The sequence below is a fragment of the Somniosus microcephalus genome, chromosome 11 (assembly GCF_052327205.1).
Source record: "Somniosus microcephalus isolate GS21.2 chromosome 11, FLI_Smic_1.0, whole genome shotgun sequence".
Taxonomy (NCBI): domain Eukaryota; kingdom Metazoa; phylum Chordata; class Chondrichthyes; order Squaliformes; family Somniosidae; genus Somniosus; species Somniosus microcephalus.
In genome coordinates, this window is record NC_140997.1 from 135,141,611 (window position 1) to 135,157,131 (window position 15,521).

General features: G+C 46.2%; 1 protein-coding gene across 1 annotated transcript in view; it reads left to right on the forward strand.

The window, feature by feature from the left end:
• Positions 1–15,521, forward strand: part of dnah1 (dynein, axonemal, heavy chain 1) — a 971,783-nt gene that overhangs the window by 907,991 nt on the left and 48,271 nt on the right. Inside the window, exon 77 of the mRNA XM_085999976.1 lies at positions 2,310–2,541. Within this exon, the coding sequence (XP_085856102.1) occupies positions 2,310–2,541 (232 nt within the window). The remainder of the gene's footprint in view (positions 1–2,309; positions 2,542–15,521) is intronic.

Sequence of the window (15,521 nt, forward strand, 5' to 3'; positions counted from 1 at the left end):
ATCAGGTAGAGGCTCTGCCCCTTGCAAGACCAAGTGGAAACTGTAGAACATCTGGTCCTGGTGGAGTTTGCAGCTGTTCCACCAGAGTTACCGCAGCAATCTGCTGCAACAGTTAATCAGTTTTTAGGTCTGAAATGGAAAGTGTTCCATTCCCCAGTGCTAACCCTCACATTGATCAGCATAAAAGTTCAAAAAATGAACAGTAAAAGTAAAAGGTAAGGGATATATCGAAAGAGTTAAACATTCATAAATATTTCTAAATTAAAATGAAATGAAGATTCCGATATCTGCAGACTTGGGGTGTGTAGGATCATTTAATCACAGCTCCTAGCTCCTGATTATTCTATCAACAAAATATTTTAGTATAGCCAAAACCATCTTCCTGCTTTGCAATTGTGCTGATAGTTTGCTAAATATTAAATAAAGGCTGTCTGTGTATAGCTGATTGTTATTCACAGTTCATTTATAATGGAAAGACCACCATCACCCTTCTGAACCCATTGTGCAGCCCATTGCTCGAATCAGACAACTTGTTTCTGCTGAGAGGTCTGACTCAGACTTGAGGGGGCAGCAGGGGTTGTTGATATCAAGACCTTGGACAATTTTTTATTTTCTAACCCAGCGGCTCTGGGGCCAAATATACAACAACAACTTGCATTCATATAGCGCCTTTAATGTAGTAAAATGTCCCAATGCACTTCACAGGAGCGTTATCAGACAAAACTTGATACCGAGCCACATAAGGAGACATTAGGATAGGTGATCAAAAGCTTAGTCAAAGAGGTAGGTTTTAAGAAGCATCTTAAGTAGGAGCAAGAGATGGAGAGTTTTAGGGAGGGAATTCCAGAGCTTTGGGCCCAGGCACGGCCACCAATGGTGGGCCGAATGAAATCGGGGATGCGCAAGAGGCCAGAATTGGAGGAATGCAGAGTTCTTGGAGGGTTATAGGGTTGAAGGGAAGTTACAGAGATAAGGTGGGGCGAGGCCATGGAGGGATTTGAACACAAAGATGATATTACCCCCACTGCATGCCTGTGTGAGGCAGTGAATAAGTAAGGGAAGTAATAAAGACAAAGCAAGAATAGGTACAAACTGGGAGCTTGAGGAAAGCCTCCATACTCCTCTTCCCCTTTCCCTCCATTACCCTCATGCCCAAATCGAGAGTGCACTTTCCTTGTAAGAAATCATAGGTTTCAGGGGACATCTTCTCCCACCCCCCAGTCTGCATGTGCAGCCACCTGTAATATGTAGCATTCTCTTGCAACTGGACAGAAAAAATTGGAATGAGGAATATGAAAGAAGGAATGTGTCACCCAAGTTGGCAGTCTAGCAGCGACCTTGTGTGAGCCGCTGGGCATTAAGCATGCAGATACCTTAGCTCTAAACTCTCTCTGAGGGGTTTATAGGGGAGGATCTGGAGTGGGGCAGAACTTTTGCCTGTCTCGTAGATGTACCCCGACACCGTCCCAACTAGGGTTAGGGGCATGAGCATATTGCAGGCCAGTGCTTTTGCTATTTTCAAGATACTAGGGTCTCCGCTTCATTGCGGCGGGGGGGGGGAGCAGGATCACAGGGCTTTTTACTGTAGCACTTTGCCATAGTATAGGTGGACTAGCTGTGCTAGCCAAAAAATTTTTTTTAATTATATTGAATGACATGACTACATTTAAAAATTACTAAGGGAAGCTGAGACGAAACTAGAATTTACACAAGATGGGCATAGAAATTTGACGGTGTGCTTTTCAGGCCCAATAGTGCCGCTGGGAGACCTTACAGTTTTTTCCTGCTGGCCCTGCAAAAATAAATTAAAACTTACCTTCTAGGCTCCTCCTCAGCTGGACCGCCAGCTGAAACTTTGCGAAGCGAGCACGGCGCAAGTTAATGCCCATTGTCCCACCATTCCTACTTGAGCCAGGTGCCCTATCAAGGAATGTCCTCAGCTATGTAAAGGTGCAATTCCACCCAAATGTACTGAAGGACCTCAATGTGCTTACCTGCAAATACCATATATTCTGCAACGTAATGTGTACCCTGCATTGTATGGTAATCTAAGAAAGCATTGACAATTTTCATCGAACTCAGCAAAAAGAAAAACTCATTCAAAATACAAAAGCTCAGTGAATAACTGGTGTGGAAAATAAAATATTAAACTGATGCTGGATCTACTCTTCTGAAGTTGGGAGCAATGAACTGTATTTAACTCATACAACCATGTTTTGTTTACTCTGTGTGACATGAAGAAAATAATGGACCTACTGTTTAATTTTTTTAAAGATACACTGGTCTAATTCATACTGTCCCAATCACAGATACTTGAAAACGCACCTTCAGACTTGGCTCAACCCAGAATTGGATGCTACATCTATGGTCTGTTTTTGGAGGGAGCTCGCTGGGACGCTACTGAGTTTGAGCTGGGCGAATCACGACCCAAAGAGCTCTACACAGATATGGCTGTGATCTGGTTAATCCCAACTGCAAATCGTAAAATACCACAGGAAGGAATTTATAACAGTCCAATATACAAGACACTCACACGAGCAGGTAAGAGAAACCCAAAGACACTGTGTTCATCATGGGGGGAGCTTTTTGTGCTTTGTATAATGAAATCATAAACTCTTATATAAAGAACAGGTTCACTATTTCGCTACACTTAGCGCACAAAGGAAATTTCCCCTCCTATATCTATGAATTGAAATTCTTTACTCCATGAAAGATCATTCTAGTGTAGCTTACTGAAGGAGTACTCCAATATTGGCCCAGAAATTCGTGTCTCCACGGGTGAGTACGCGCTGGGTACTCACGCGTGGGCCCGATGGAAGTGCCGGTTTCCTGCATGCACTGCACATGCGCTGGAAACCGGCACTTCCGTTCCTCTGAACGAAGGGGTTCAGCGGTCGAACACGTGCGCGGAGGAGTCTGCACGTGCGCTTTGAACTTACGTTTTTTTTACAGGTTTCTCCGTGAGGGTAAGTCTTTAGAATTTAGAAATGTAAAAAGCAGGCACAAGGCCTGCTTTTTACAAGGTAAGTGGTCAATTAATTAAAATTAAAACATTTTTCCACAGGTTTATTATTTTAAAATACTTTAAAGCAAGGTAAATTTATTTTTAGCCCCGTTAGAATATAAAATTATTTTTTTCAAAAATTGAAATTATTGTTTCAAATAGTTATTTAATGTAATTTATAGTTTATTTAAAAAGTGTGATTTAAAAAAAAATTATTTGAAGGTTTACTGCTATTTTGGGGCCGTAGTGTTTATAAGTCTTGACAGGTTGAACACATTTCCCAGTAAGCTTCTTTTTAAAAAAATGTCTCTAAATTCCCCAATGTTATAGCTGTTTAAGGTAGTGAGTAGTTAATCCAATAGTCCAGGAGATCCCCAGATTCGATCCCCAATTTGCCGTCTGTCAGCTAACCTCAGCCGAGGTGAAAGGAGGTGCTCGAACTGTCCTCAAAACTCTTGCAGTAGGGGGGGAGAAACTGGCCAGAACCCCTGTTCCTGATCAAAACCCAGCCCACTGCTGTTGTGTGCATGTGTGGCTTCAGGTGAGGATAGAATTGGGTTGGGGTACTCGACTGTGATGACCCCCTCAACCTCATCATCATGCAAACCTTGCCATCTCCAAGTTTTTGATCACTGACAAGAACATTTCTAATCACTTCCTCTTCTCCCTCCACATCCATTCCCTGCGCACCTACATTATCTTCACCCTCTTCTTTCAAAAAGAACCCCAGCTCCCTAACCAACATCCATCTAATGCCAATTGCCTTTCCTCTGATTGTCCACACGCTGTGACATCGTTTCCACTGTTGATCTCCTCATCCGTTATCTTGCTTCACAGTCCCCACTGAGCCTTGTGGTCTCCCACCTCTGCCTTTTCCATTGAGGGAATGTATTCATTCAACTCAAATCATCTCCCTTAATTGAAAAGATGGAGGATGGTAGCTCCCTTCAATTCACAAATAGTGTTAATTCAATCAGACAATTCCTCTCTCATGGAGACCCGCTACCTTGGGTCTTCATTCACTCAGACATGCTACACAACAGCCCACATGTATCCTGGAGTGACTGGCTATTTATTGTGCTTGGTGATTCAAACTAGCCTAGAGGTCATTTCAGAAGTGTCAGTAGACATCAGTATAGCCTGATCACATTGTACTACCCGGGTGACACTGGAGTTAGTGTACCCTGATCACACTATAGTACCTGTGTGATACTGGAGTTAGTGTACCCTGATCACACTGTAGTACCCGGGTGATACTGGAGTTAGTGTACCCTGATCACACTGTAGTACTCGGGTGATACTGGAGTTAGTGTACCCTGATCACACTATAGTACCTGTGTGATACTGGAGTTAGTGTACCCTGATCACACTGTAGTACCCGGGTGAAACTGGAGTTAGTGTACCCTGATCACACTGTAGTACTCGGGTGATACTGGAGTTAGTGTACCCTGATCACACTGTAGTACCCGGGTGATACTGGAGTTAGTGTACCCTGATCACACTGTAGTACCCGGGTGAAACTGGAGTTAGTGTACCCTGATCACACGATAGTACCTGTGTGATACTGGAGTTAGTGCACCCTGATCACACTGTAGTACCTGTGTGATACTGGAGTTAGTGTACCCTGATCACACTGTAGTACCCGGGTGACACTGGAGTTAGTGTCCCCTGATCACACTATAGTACCTGTGTGATACTGGAGTTAGTGTACCCTGATCACACTGTAGTACCCGGGTGGCACTGGAGTTAGTGTACCCTGAACACACTGTTGTACTCGGGTGATACTGGAGTTAGTGTACCCTGATCACACTGTAGTACCCGGGTGATACTGGAGTTAGTGTACCCTGACCACACTGTAGTACCCGGGTGATACTGGAGTTAGTGTATCCTGATCACACTGCAGTACTCGGGTGATACTGGAGTTAGTGTACCCTGATCACACTGTAGTACTCGGGTGATACTGGAGTTAGTGTCCCCTGACCACACTGTTGTACTCGGGTGATACTGGAGTTAGTGTATCCTGATCACACTGTAGTACTCGGGTGATACTGGAGTTAGTGTACCCTGATCACACTGTAGTACTCGGGTGATACTGGAGTTAGTGTCCCCTGACCACACTGTAGTACTCGGGTGATACTGGAGTTAGTGAAAACTGATCACACTGCAGTACTCGGGTAATACTGGAGTTAGTGTATCCTGATCACACTGCAGTACTCGGGTGATACTGGAGTTAGTGTCCCCTGACCACACTGTAGTACTCGGGTGATACTGTAGTTAGTGTATCCTGATCACACTGTAGCACCCAGGTGATACTGGAGTTAGTGTCACCTGACCACACTGTAGTACTCGGGTGATACTGGAGTTAGTGTACCCTGATCACACTGTAGTACTCGGGTGATACAGGAGTTAGTGAACACTGATCACAGTTCAGTACTCGGGTGATACTGGAGTTAGTGTACCCTGATCACACTGCTGTTCTCTGGTGATACTGGAGTTAGTGTATCCTGATCACACTGTTGTACTCGGGTGATACTGGAGTTAGTGTACCCTGATCACACTGTAGTACTCGGGTGATACTGGAGTTAGTGTACCCTGATCACACTGCTGTTCTCTGGTGATACTGGAGTTAGTGTATCCTGATCACACTGTAGTACCTGTGTGATACTGGAGTTAGTGTACCCTGATCACACTGTAGTACTCGGGTGATACTGGAGTTAGTGTCCCCTGACCACACTGTAGTACTCGGGTGATACTGGAGTTAGTGTACCCTGATCACACTGTAGTACTCGGGTGATACTGGAGTTAGTGTCCCCTGACCACACTGTAGTACTCGGGTGATACTATAGTTAGTGTATCCTGATCACACTGTAGTACCCAGGTGATACTGGAGTTAGTGTATCCTGATCACACTGTATTACTCGGGTGATACTGGAGTTAGTGTCCCCTGACCACACTGTAGTACTCGGGTGATACTGGAGTTAGTGTACCCTGATCACACTGTAGTACCCGGGTGATACTGGAGTTAGTGTACCTTGATCACACTGTAGTACCCAGGTGATACTGGAGTTAGTGTACCCTGACCACACTGTATTACTCGGGTGATACTGGAGATAATGTACCCTGATCACACTGCAGTACTAGAGTAATAAGTGAGTTAGTGTACCCTGATCACACTGTAGTACCCGGGTGATACAGGATTTAGTGAACACTGATCACAGTTCAGTACTTGGGTGATACTGGAGTTAGTGTACCCTGATCACACTGTTGTACTCTGGTGATACTGGAGTTAGTGTATCCTGATCACACTGTTGTACACAGGTGATACTGGAGTTAGTCTACTCTGATCACACTGTAATACCCGGGTGATACTGGAGTTAGTGTACCATGATCACACTGTAGTACCCGTGTGATGCTGGAGTTAGTGAACACTGATCACAGTTCAGTACTTGGGTGATACTGGAGTTAGTGTACCCTGATCACACTGCTGTTCTCTGGTGATACTGGAGTTAGTGTATCCTGATCACACTGTTGTACTCGGGTGATACTGGAGTTAGTGTACCCTGATCACACTGTAATACCCGGGTGATACTGGAGTTAGTCTACCCTGATCACACTGTTGCACTCGGGTGATACAGGAGTTAGTGTGTCCTGATCACACTGTAGTACCCTGGTGATACTGGAGTTAGTGTACCATGATCACACTGCAGTACCCGGGTGATACTGGAGTTAGTGTACCCTGACCACACTGTAGTACCCGGGTGATACTGGAGTTAGTGAACACTGATCACAGTTCAGTACTTGGGGGATACTGGAGATAGTGTACCCTGATCACACTGTTGTACTCTGGTGATACTGGAGTTAGTGAATCATGATCACGCTGTTGTACCCGGGTGACACTGGAGTTAGTGTACCCTGATCACACTGTAGTACCCGGGTGATACTGGAGTTAGTGTATCCGGATCACAGTATAGTACCCGGGTGATACTGAAGTTACTGTATCCTGATCACACTGTAGTCCCCGGGTGATGCTGGAGTTAGTGTCCCCTGATCACAGTTCAGTACTTGGCTGATGCTGGAGTTAGTGTACCCTGATCACACTGTTGTACCTGGGTGATACTGGAGTTAGTGTACTCTGATCACACTGTAGTACCCGGGTGATACTAGAGTTAGTGTACCATGATCACACTGTAGTACCCGGGTGAAACTGGAGTTAGTGTACCCTGACCACACTTTAGTACCCGGGTGATACTGGAGTTAGTGTACCCTGACCACACTGCAGTACCCGGGTGATACTGGAGTTAGTGAACACTGATCACAGTTCAGCACTTGGGGGATACTGGAGTTAGTGTACCCTGATCACACTGTTGTACTCTGGTGATACTGGAGTTAGTGACTCATGATCACACTGTTGTACCCGGGTGACACTGGAGTTAGTGTACCCTGATCACACTGTTGTACCCGGGTGACACTGGAGTTAGTGTACCCTGATCACACTGTCGTACCCGGGTCATACTGGAGTTAGTGTATCCGGATCACAGTATAGTACCCGGGTGATACTGGAGTTACTGTATCCTGATCACACTGTAGTACCCGGGTGATGCTGGAGTTAGTGTACCCTGATCACAGTTCAGTACTTGGCTGATACTGGAGTTAGTGTACCCGAATCACACTGTTGTACTCTGGTGATACTGGAGTTAGTGTATCCTGATCACACTGTTGTACCCAGGTGATACTGGAGTTAGTGTACCCTGATCACACTGTTGTACCTGGGTGATACTGGAGTTGGTGTACTCTGATCACAATGTAGTACCCGGGTGATACTGGAGTTAGTGTACCATGATCACACTGTAGTACCCGGGTGATACTGGAGTTAGTGTACCCTGACCACACTGTAGTACCCGGGTGATACTGGAGTTAGTGTACCATGATCACACTGTAGTACCCGGGTGATACTGGAGTTAGTGTACCCTGACCACACTGTAGTACCCGGGTGATACTGGAGTTACTGTACCCTGACCACACTGTAGTACCCGGGTGATACTGGAGTTAGGGTACCCTGATCACACAGTAGTACTCGTGTGATACTGGAGTTAGTGTACCCTGATCACACTGTAGTACCCGGGTGATACTGGAGTTAGTGTACCCTGACCACACTGTAGTACCCGGGTGATACTGGAGTTAGGGTACCCTGATCACACAGTAGTACTCATGTGATACTGGAGTTAGTGTACCCTGATCACAATGTAGTACCCGGGTGATACTGGAGTTAGTGTACCATGATCACACTGTAGTACCCGGGTGATACTGGAGTTAGTGTACCCTGATAACACAGCTGTTCTCTGGTGATACTGGAGTTAGTGTACCCTGATCACACTATAGTACCCGGGTGATGCTGGAGTTAGTGAACACTGATCACAGTTCAGTACTTGGGTGATACTGGAGTTAGTGTACCCTGATCATACTGCTGTTCTCTGGTGATACTGTAGTTAGTGTATCCTGATCACACTGTTGTACTCGGGTGATACTGGAGTTAGTGTACCCTGACCACACTGTAGTACCCGGGTGATACTGGAGTTAGTGTACCCTCACCACACTGTAGTACCCAGGTGACACTGGAGTTAGGGTACCCTGATCACACAGTAGTACTCGTGTGATACTGGAGTTAGTGTACTCTGATCACACTGTAGTACTCGGGTGATACTGGAGTTAGTGTACCCTGACCACACTGTAGTACCCGGGTGATACTGGAGTTAGGGTACCCGGATCACACAGTAGTACTCGTGTGATACTGGAGTTAGTGTACCCTCATCACACTGTAGTACCCGGGTGATACTGGAGTTAGTGAACACTGATCACAGTTCAGTACTTGGGTGATACTGGAGTTAGTGTACCCTGATCACACTGTAGTACCCGAGTGATACTGGAGTTAGTGTACCCTGACCACACTGTAGTACCTGGCTGATACTGGAGTTAGTGTACCCTGATAACACAGCTGTTCTCTGGTGATACTGGAGTTAGTGTACCCTGATCAGACTGTAGTAACCGGGTGATGCTGGAGTTAGTGAACACTGATCACAGTTCAGTACTTGGGTGATACTGGAGTTAGTGTACCCTGATCACACTGCTGTTCTCTGGTGATACTGGAGTTAGTGTATCCTGATCACACTGTTGTACTCGGGTGATACTGGAGTTAGTGTACCCTGATCACACTGTAGTACCCGGGTGATACTGGAGTTAGTCTACCCTGATCACACTGTTGTACCCGGGTGATACAGGAGTTAGTGTATCCTGATCACACTGTAGTACCCTGGTCATACTGGAGTTAGTGTACCATGATCACACTGTAGTACCCGGGTGATACTGGAGTTAGTGTGCTCTGATCACACTGTAGTACCCGTGTGATACTGGAGTTAGTGTATCCTGATCACACTGTTGTACCCGGGTGATACTGGAGTTAGTGTACCCTGATCACACTGTTGTACTCGGGTGATACTGGTGTTAGTGTATCCTGATCATACTGTAGTACCCGGGTGATACTGGAGTTAGTGTATCCTGATCACACTGTAGTACCCGGGTGATACAGGAGTTAGTGTATCCTGATCACACTGCAGTACCCGGGTGATGCTGGAGTTAGTGAACACTGATCACAGTTCAGTACTTCGGTGATACTGGAGTTAGTGTACCCTGATCACACTGTTCTGCTCTGGTGATACTGGAGTTAGTGTATCCTGATCACACTGCAGTACTAAGGTGACACTTGAGTTAGTGTACCCTGATCACACTGTAGTACCCGGGTGATACTGGAGTTAGTGTATCCTGATCACACTGTAGTACCCGGGTGATGCTGGAGTTAGTGTACCCTAATCACAGTTCAGTAATTGGCTGATACTGGAGTTAGTGTACCCAAATCACACTGTTGTACTCTGGTGATACTGGAGTTAGTGTATCCTGATCACACTGTTGTACCCGGGTGATACTGAAGTTAGTGCACCCTGATCACACAGTAGTACCCGGGTGATTTTGGAGTTAGTGTGCTCTGATCACACTGTAGTACCCATGTGATACTGCAGTTAGTGTTCCCTGATCACACTGTAGTACCCGGGTGATGCTAAATGTAGTGTACCCTGATCACACTGTAGTACCCGGTGTGGTAAACCACTGTTTGTATACTGTTTGCATTCCATTGTGTACATGCCTGGACATGGCTCGGCTGACTCCTCCCACAAGTCCTAGTATAAAGGTGGCTGCTCCCCAGCCCTTTGTATTTCTGGACCGGTCGACCACTCGAGGCAGACCTCCATTCTTTTGTTAATAAAAGCCTTTAGTTACTCTTCTAACTCTCAGTCTTTTATGAGTAATTGATAGCGCATCACCCGGGCGATACTGGAGTTAGTGAACATTGATCACAGTTCAGTACTTGGGTGATACTGGAGTTAGTGTACCCTTATCACACTGTTGTACTTTGGTGATACTGGAGTTAGTGTATCCTGATCACACTGTTGTACCCGGGTGATACTGGAGTTAGTGTACCCTGATCACACTGTAGTACTCGGGTGATACTGGTGTTAGTGTATCCTGATCACACTGTAGTACCCAGGTGATACAGGAGTTAGTGTATCCTGATCACAGTGTCGTACCCAGGTGATACAGGAGTTAGTGTACCCTGATCACACTGTAGTACCCGGGTGATACAGGAGTTAGTGTATCCTGATCACACTGTCGTACCCGGGTGATGCTGGAGTTATTGAATACTGATCACAGATCAGTACTGGGGTGTTACTGGAGTTAGTGTACCCTGATCACACTTCAGTACTTGGGTGTTACTGGAGTTACTATATCCTGATCACACTGAAGTCCTACGGTGATACATGAGTTTGCGTACCCTGATCAAACTGTTGTACTCTGGTGATACTGGAGTTAGTGTACCCTGACCACTCTGTATTACTCTGTGATACTGGAGTTATTGAACACTGATCACAATTCAGTACTTGGGTGATACTGGGGTTAGTTTACCCTGATCACACTGTTGTACCCGGGTGATACTGGAGCTGGTGTATCCTGATCACACTGTAGTACCCGGGTGATGCTGGAGTTAGTGTACCCTGACCACACTGTAGTACCCGGGTGGTGCTGGAGTTATTGTACCCTGACCACACTGTAGTACCCGGGTGAAACTGGAGTTAGTGAAGACTGATCACAGTTCAGTACTTGGGTAATACTGGAGTTAGTGTACCCTGATCACACTGTTGTACTCTGGTGATTCTGGAGTTAGTGTATCCTGATCACAATGTTGTACCCGGGTGATACTGGAGTTAGTGTACCTTGATCACATTGTAGTACCCGGGTGATACTGGAGTTAGTGTATCGTGATCACACTGTAGTACCCGGGTGATACTGGAGTTAGTGCACCATGATCACACTGTAGTACCCGGGTGATGCTGGAGTTAGTGTACCCTGACCACACTGTGGTACCCGGGAGGTACTGGAGTGAGTGAACACTGATCTCAGATCAGGACTTGGGTGATACTGGAGTTAGTGTACCCTGATCACACTGTTGTACTCTGGTGATACTGGAGTTAGTGTATCCTGATCACACTGTTGTAACCGGGTGATACTGGAGTTAGGGTACCCTGATCACACTGTAGTACCCGCGTGATACTGGAGTTAGTGTATCCTGATCGCACTTTAGTACTCGGGTGATACTGGAGTCAGTGTATCTGGATCACACTGTAGTACTCGGATGATACTGGAGTTAGTGTATCCTGATCAAACTGCAGTACTAGGGTGATACTTGAGTTAGTGTACCCTGATCACACTGTTGTACCCGGGTGATACTGGAGTTAGTGTTCCCTGATCACACTGTAGTACCTGGCTAATACTGGAGTTAGTGAACACTGATCACAGTTCAGTACTTGGGTGATACTGGAGTTAGTGTATCCTGATCTCACTGTAGTACCCGGGTGATGCTGGAATTAGTGTTTCCTGATCAGACTGTTCTACCCGTGTGATACTGGAGTTAGTGTACCCTGATCACACTGTTGTACTCTGGTGATACTGGAGTTAGTGTATCCTGATCACACTGTTGTACCCGGGTGACACTGGAGTTAGTGTACCCTGATCACACTGTAGTACCCAGGTGATACTGGAGTTAGTGTACCCTGATCACACTGTAGTACTCGGGTGATACAGGCGTTAGGGTACCTGATCACACTGTAGTACCCGGGTGATACTGGAGTTAGTGAACACTGATCACAGTTCAGTACTTGGGTGATCCTGGAGTTAGTGTACCCTGATCACACTGTAGTACCCGGGTGATACTGGAATTAGTGTTTCCTGATCACACTGTAGCACCCGCGTGATACTGGAGTTAGTGTATCCTAATCACACTATAGTACCCGGGTGATACTGGAGTTAGTGTATCCTGATCACACTGTAGTACCCGGGTGATGCTGGAGTTAGTGTACCCTAATCACAGTTCAGTAATTGGCTGATACTGGAGTTAGTGTACCCTAATCACACTGTTGTACTCTGGTGATACTGGAGTTAGTGTATCCTGATAACACTGTTGTACCCGGGTGATACTGAAGTTAGTGCACCCTGATCACACTGTAGTACCCGGGTGATACTGGAGTTAGTGTACCCTGATCACACTGTAGTACCCGGGTGATACTGGAGTTAGTGTATCCTGATAACACTGTTGTACCCGGGTGATACTGAAGTTAGTGCACCCTGATCACACTGCAGTACCCGGGTGATACTGGAGTTAGTGTACCCTGATCACACTGTAGTACCCGGGTGATACTGGAGTTAGTGAACACTGATCACAGTTCAGTACTTGGGTGATACTTGAGTTAGTGTACCCTTATCACACTGTTGTACTCTGGTGATACTGGAGCTAGTGTATCCTGATCACACTGTTGTACCCGGGGGATACTGGAGTTAGTGTACCCTGATCACACTGTAGTACTCGGGTGACACTGGAGTTAGGGCACCAGATCACACTGTAGTACCCGGGTGATACTGGAATTATTGTATCCTGACACACTGTAGTACTCGGGTGATACTGGAGTTAGTGTATCTTGATCACACTGTAGTACCCAGGTGATACAGGAGTTAGTGTATCCTGATCACAGTGTCGTACCCAGGTGATACAGAAGTTAGTGTATCCTGATCACACTGTTGTACCCGGGTGATACTGGAGTTAGTGTACCCTGACCACACTGTAGTACCCGGGTGATACTGGAGTTAGTGAACACTGATCACAGTTCAGTACTTGGGGGATACTGGAGATAGTGTACCCTGATCACACTGTTGTACTCTGGTGATACTGGAGTTAGTGAATCATGATCACACTGTTGTACCCGGGTGACACTGGAGTTAGTGTACCCTGATCACACTGTAGTACCCGGGTGATACTGGAGTTAGTGTATCCGGATCACAGTATAGTACCCGGGTGATACTGGAGTTACTGTATCCTGATCACACTGTAGTACCCGGGTGATGCTGGAGTTAGTGTACCCTGATCACAGTTCAGTACTTGGCTGATACTGGAGTTAGTGTACCCTAATCACACTGTTGTACTCTGGTGATACTGGAGTTAGTTTATCCTGATCACACTTTTGTACCTGGGTGATACTGGAGTTAGTGTACCCTGATCACACTGTAGTACCCGGGTGATACTGGAGTTAGTGTACCTGGATCACACTGTAGTACCCAGGTGATACTGGAGTTAGTGTATCCTGATCACACTGTAGTACTCGGGTGATGTTGGAGTTAGTGTACCCTGATCACACTGTAGTACCCGGGTGACACTGGAGTTCGTGAACACTGATCACAGTTCAGTACTTGGGTGATACTGGAGTTAGTGTACCCTTATCACACTGTTGTACCCAGTTGATACTGGAGCTAGTGAATCCTGATCACACTGTAGTACCCGGGTGATACTGAAGTTACTGTACCCTGATCACACTGTTGTACCCGGGTGATACTGGAGTTAGTGTACCCTGATCACACTGTAGTACCCGGGTGATACTGGAGTTAGTGTACCCTGATATCACAGCTGTTCTCTGGTGATACTGGAGTTAGTGTATCCTGATCACACTGTTGTACTCTGGTGATACTGCTGTTAGTATATCCTGATCACACTGTAGTACCCGGGTGATACTGGAGTTAGTGTACCATGATCACACTGTAGTACTCGGGTGATACTGGAGTTAGTGTATCCTGATCACACTGTAGTACCCGGGTGATACTGGTGTTAGTGTACCGTGATCACACTGCATTATTCGGGTGATAATACAGTTAGTCTACCCTGACCACTCTGTAGTACTCTGTGATACTGGAGTGAGTGAACACTGATCACAGTTCAGTACTTGGGTGATACTTGAGTTAGTGTACCCTGATCACACGGTTGTACCCGGGTGATATTGGAGTTTGTCTACCCTGATCACACTGTAGTACCCGTGTGATACTGGAGTTAGTGTACCCTGATCACACTGTAGTACTCAGGTGATACTGGAGTTAATGTACCCTGATCGCACTGCAGTACTCGGGTGATGCTGGAGTTAGTGTACCCTGATCACACTGTAGTACCCGGGTGATACTGGAGTTAGTGTATCCTGATCACACTGTAGTACCGGGTGATACTGGCGTTAGTGTACCCTGATCACACTGTAGTACTCGGGTGATACTGGAGTTAGTGTACCCTGATCACACTGTAGTACCCGGGTAATACTGGAGTTAGTGTGCTCTGATCACACTGTAGTACCCGTGTGATACTGGAGTTAGTGTATCCTGATTACACTGTTGTACCCGGGTGATACTGGAGTTAGTGCACCCTGATCACACTGTTGTACTCGGGTGATACTGGTGTTAGTGTATCCTGATCATACTGTAGTACCCGGGTGATACTGGAGTTAGTGTATCCTGATCACACTGTAGTACCCGGGTGATACAGGAGTTAGTGTATCCTGATCACACTGTAGTACCCGGGTGATGCTGGAGTTATTGAACACTGATCACAGTTCAGTACTTCGGTGATACTGGAGTTAGTGTACCCTGATCACACTGTTCTGCTCTGGTGATACTGGAGTTAGTGTATCCTGATCACACTGCAGTACTAAGGTGACACTTGAGTTCGTGTACCCTGATCACACTGTAGTACCCGGGTGATACTGGAGTTAGTGTATCCTGATCACACTGTAGTACCCGGGTGATACTGGAGTTAGTGTATCCTGATCACACTGTAGTACCCGGGTGATACTGGAGTTAGTGTATCCTGATCACACTGTAGTACCCGGGTGATACTGGAGTTAGTGTATCCTGATCACACTGTAGTACCCGGGTAATACTGGAGTTAGTGAACACTGATCACAGTTCAGTACTTGGGTGATACAAGAGTTAGTGTACCCTGATAACACAGCTGTTCTCTGGTGATACTGGAGTTAGTGTACCCTGATCACACTGTAGTACCCGGGTGATGCTGGAGTTAGTGAACACTGATCACAGTTCAGTACTT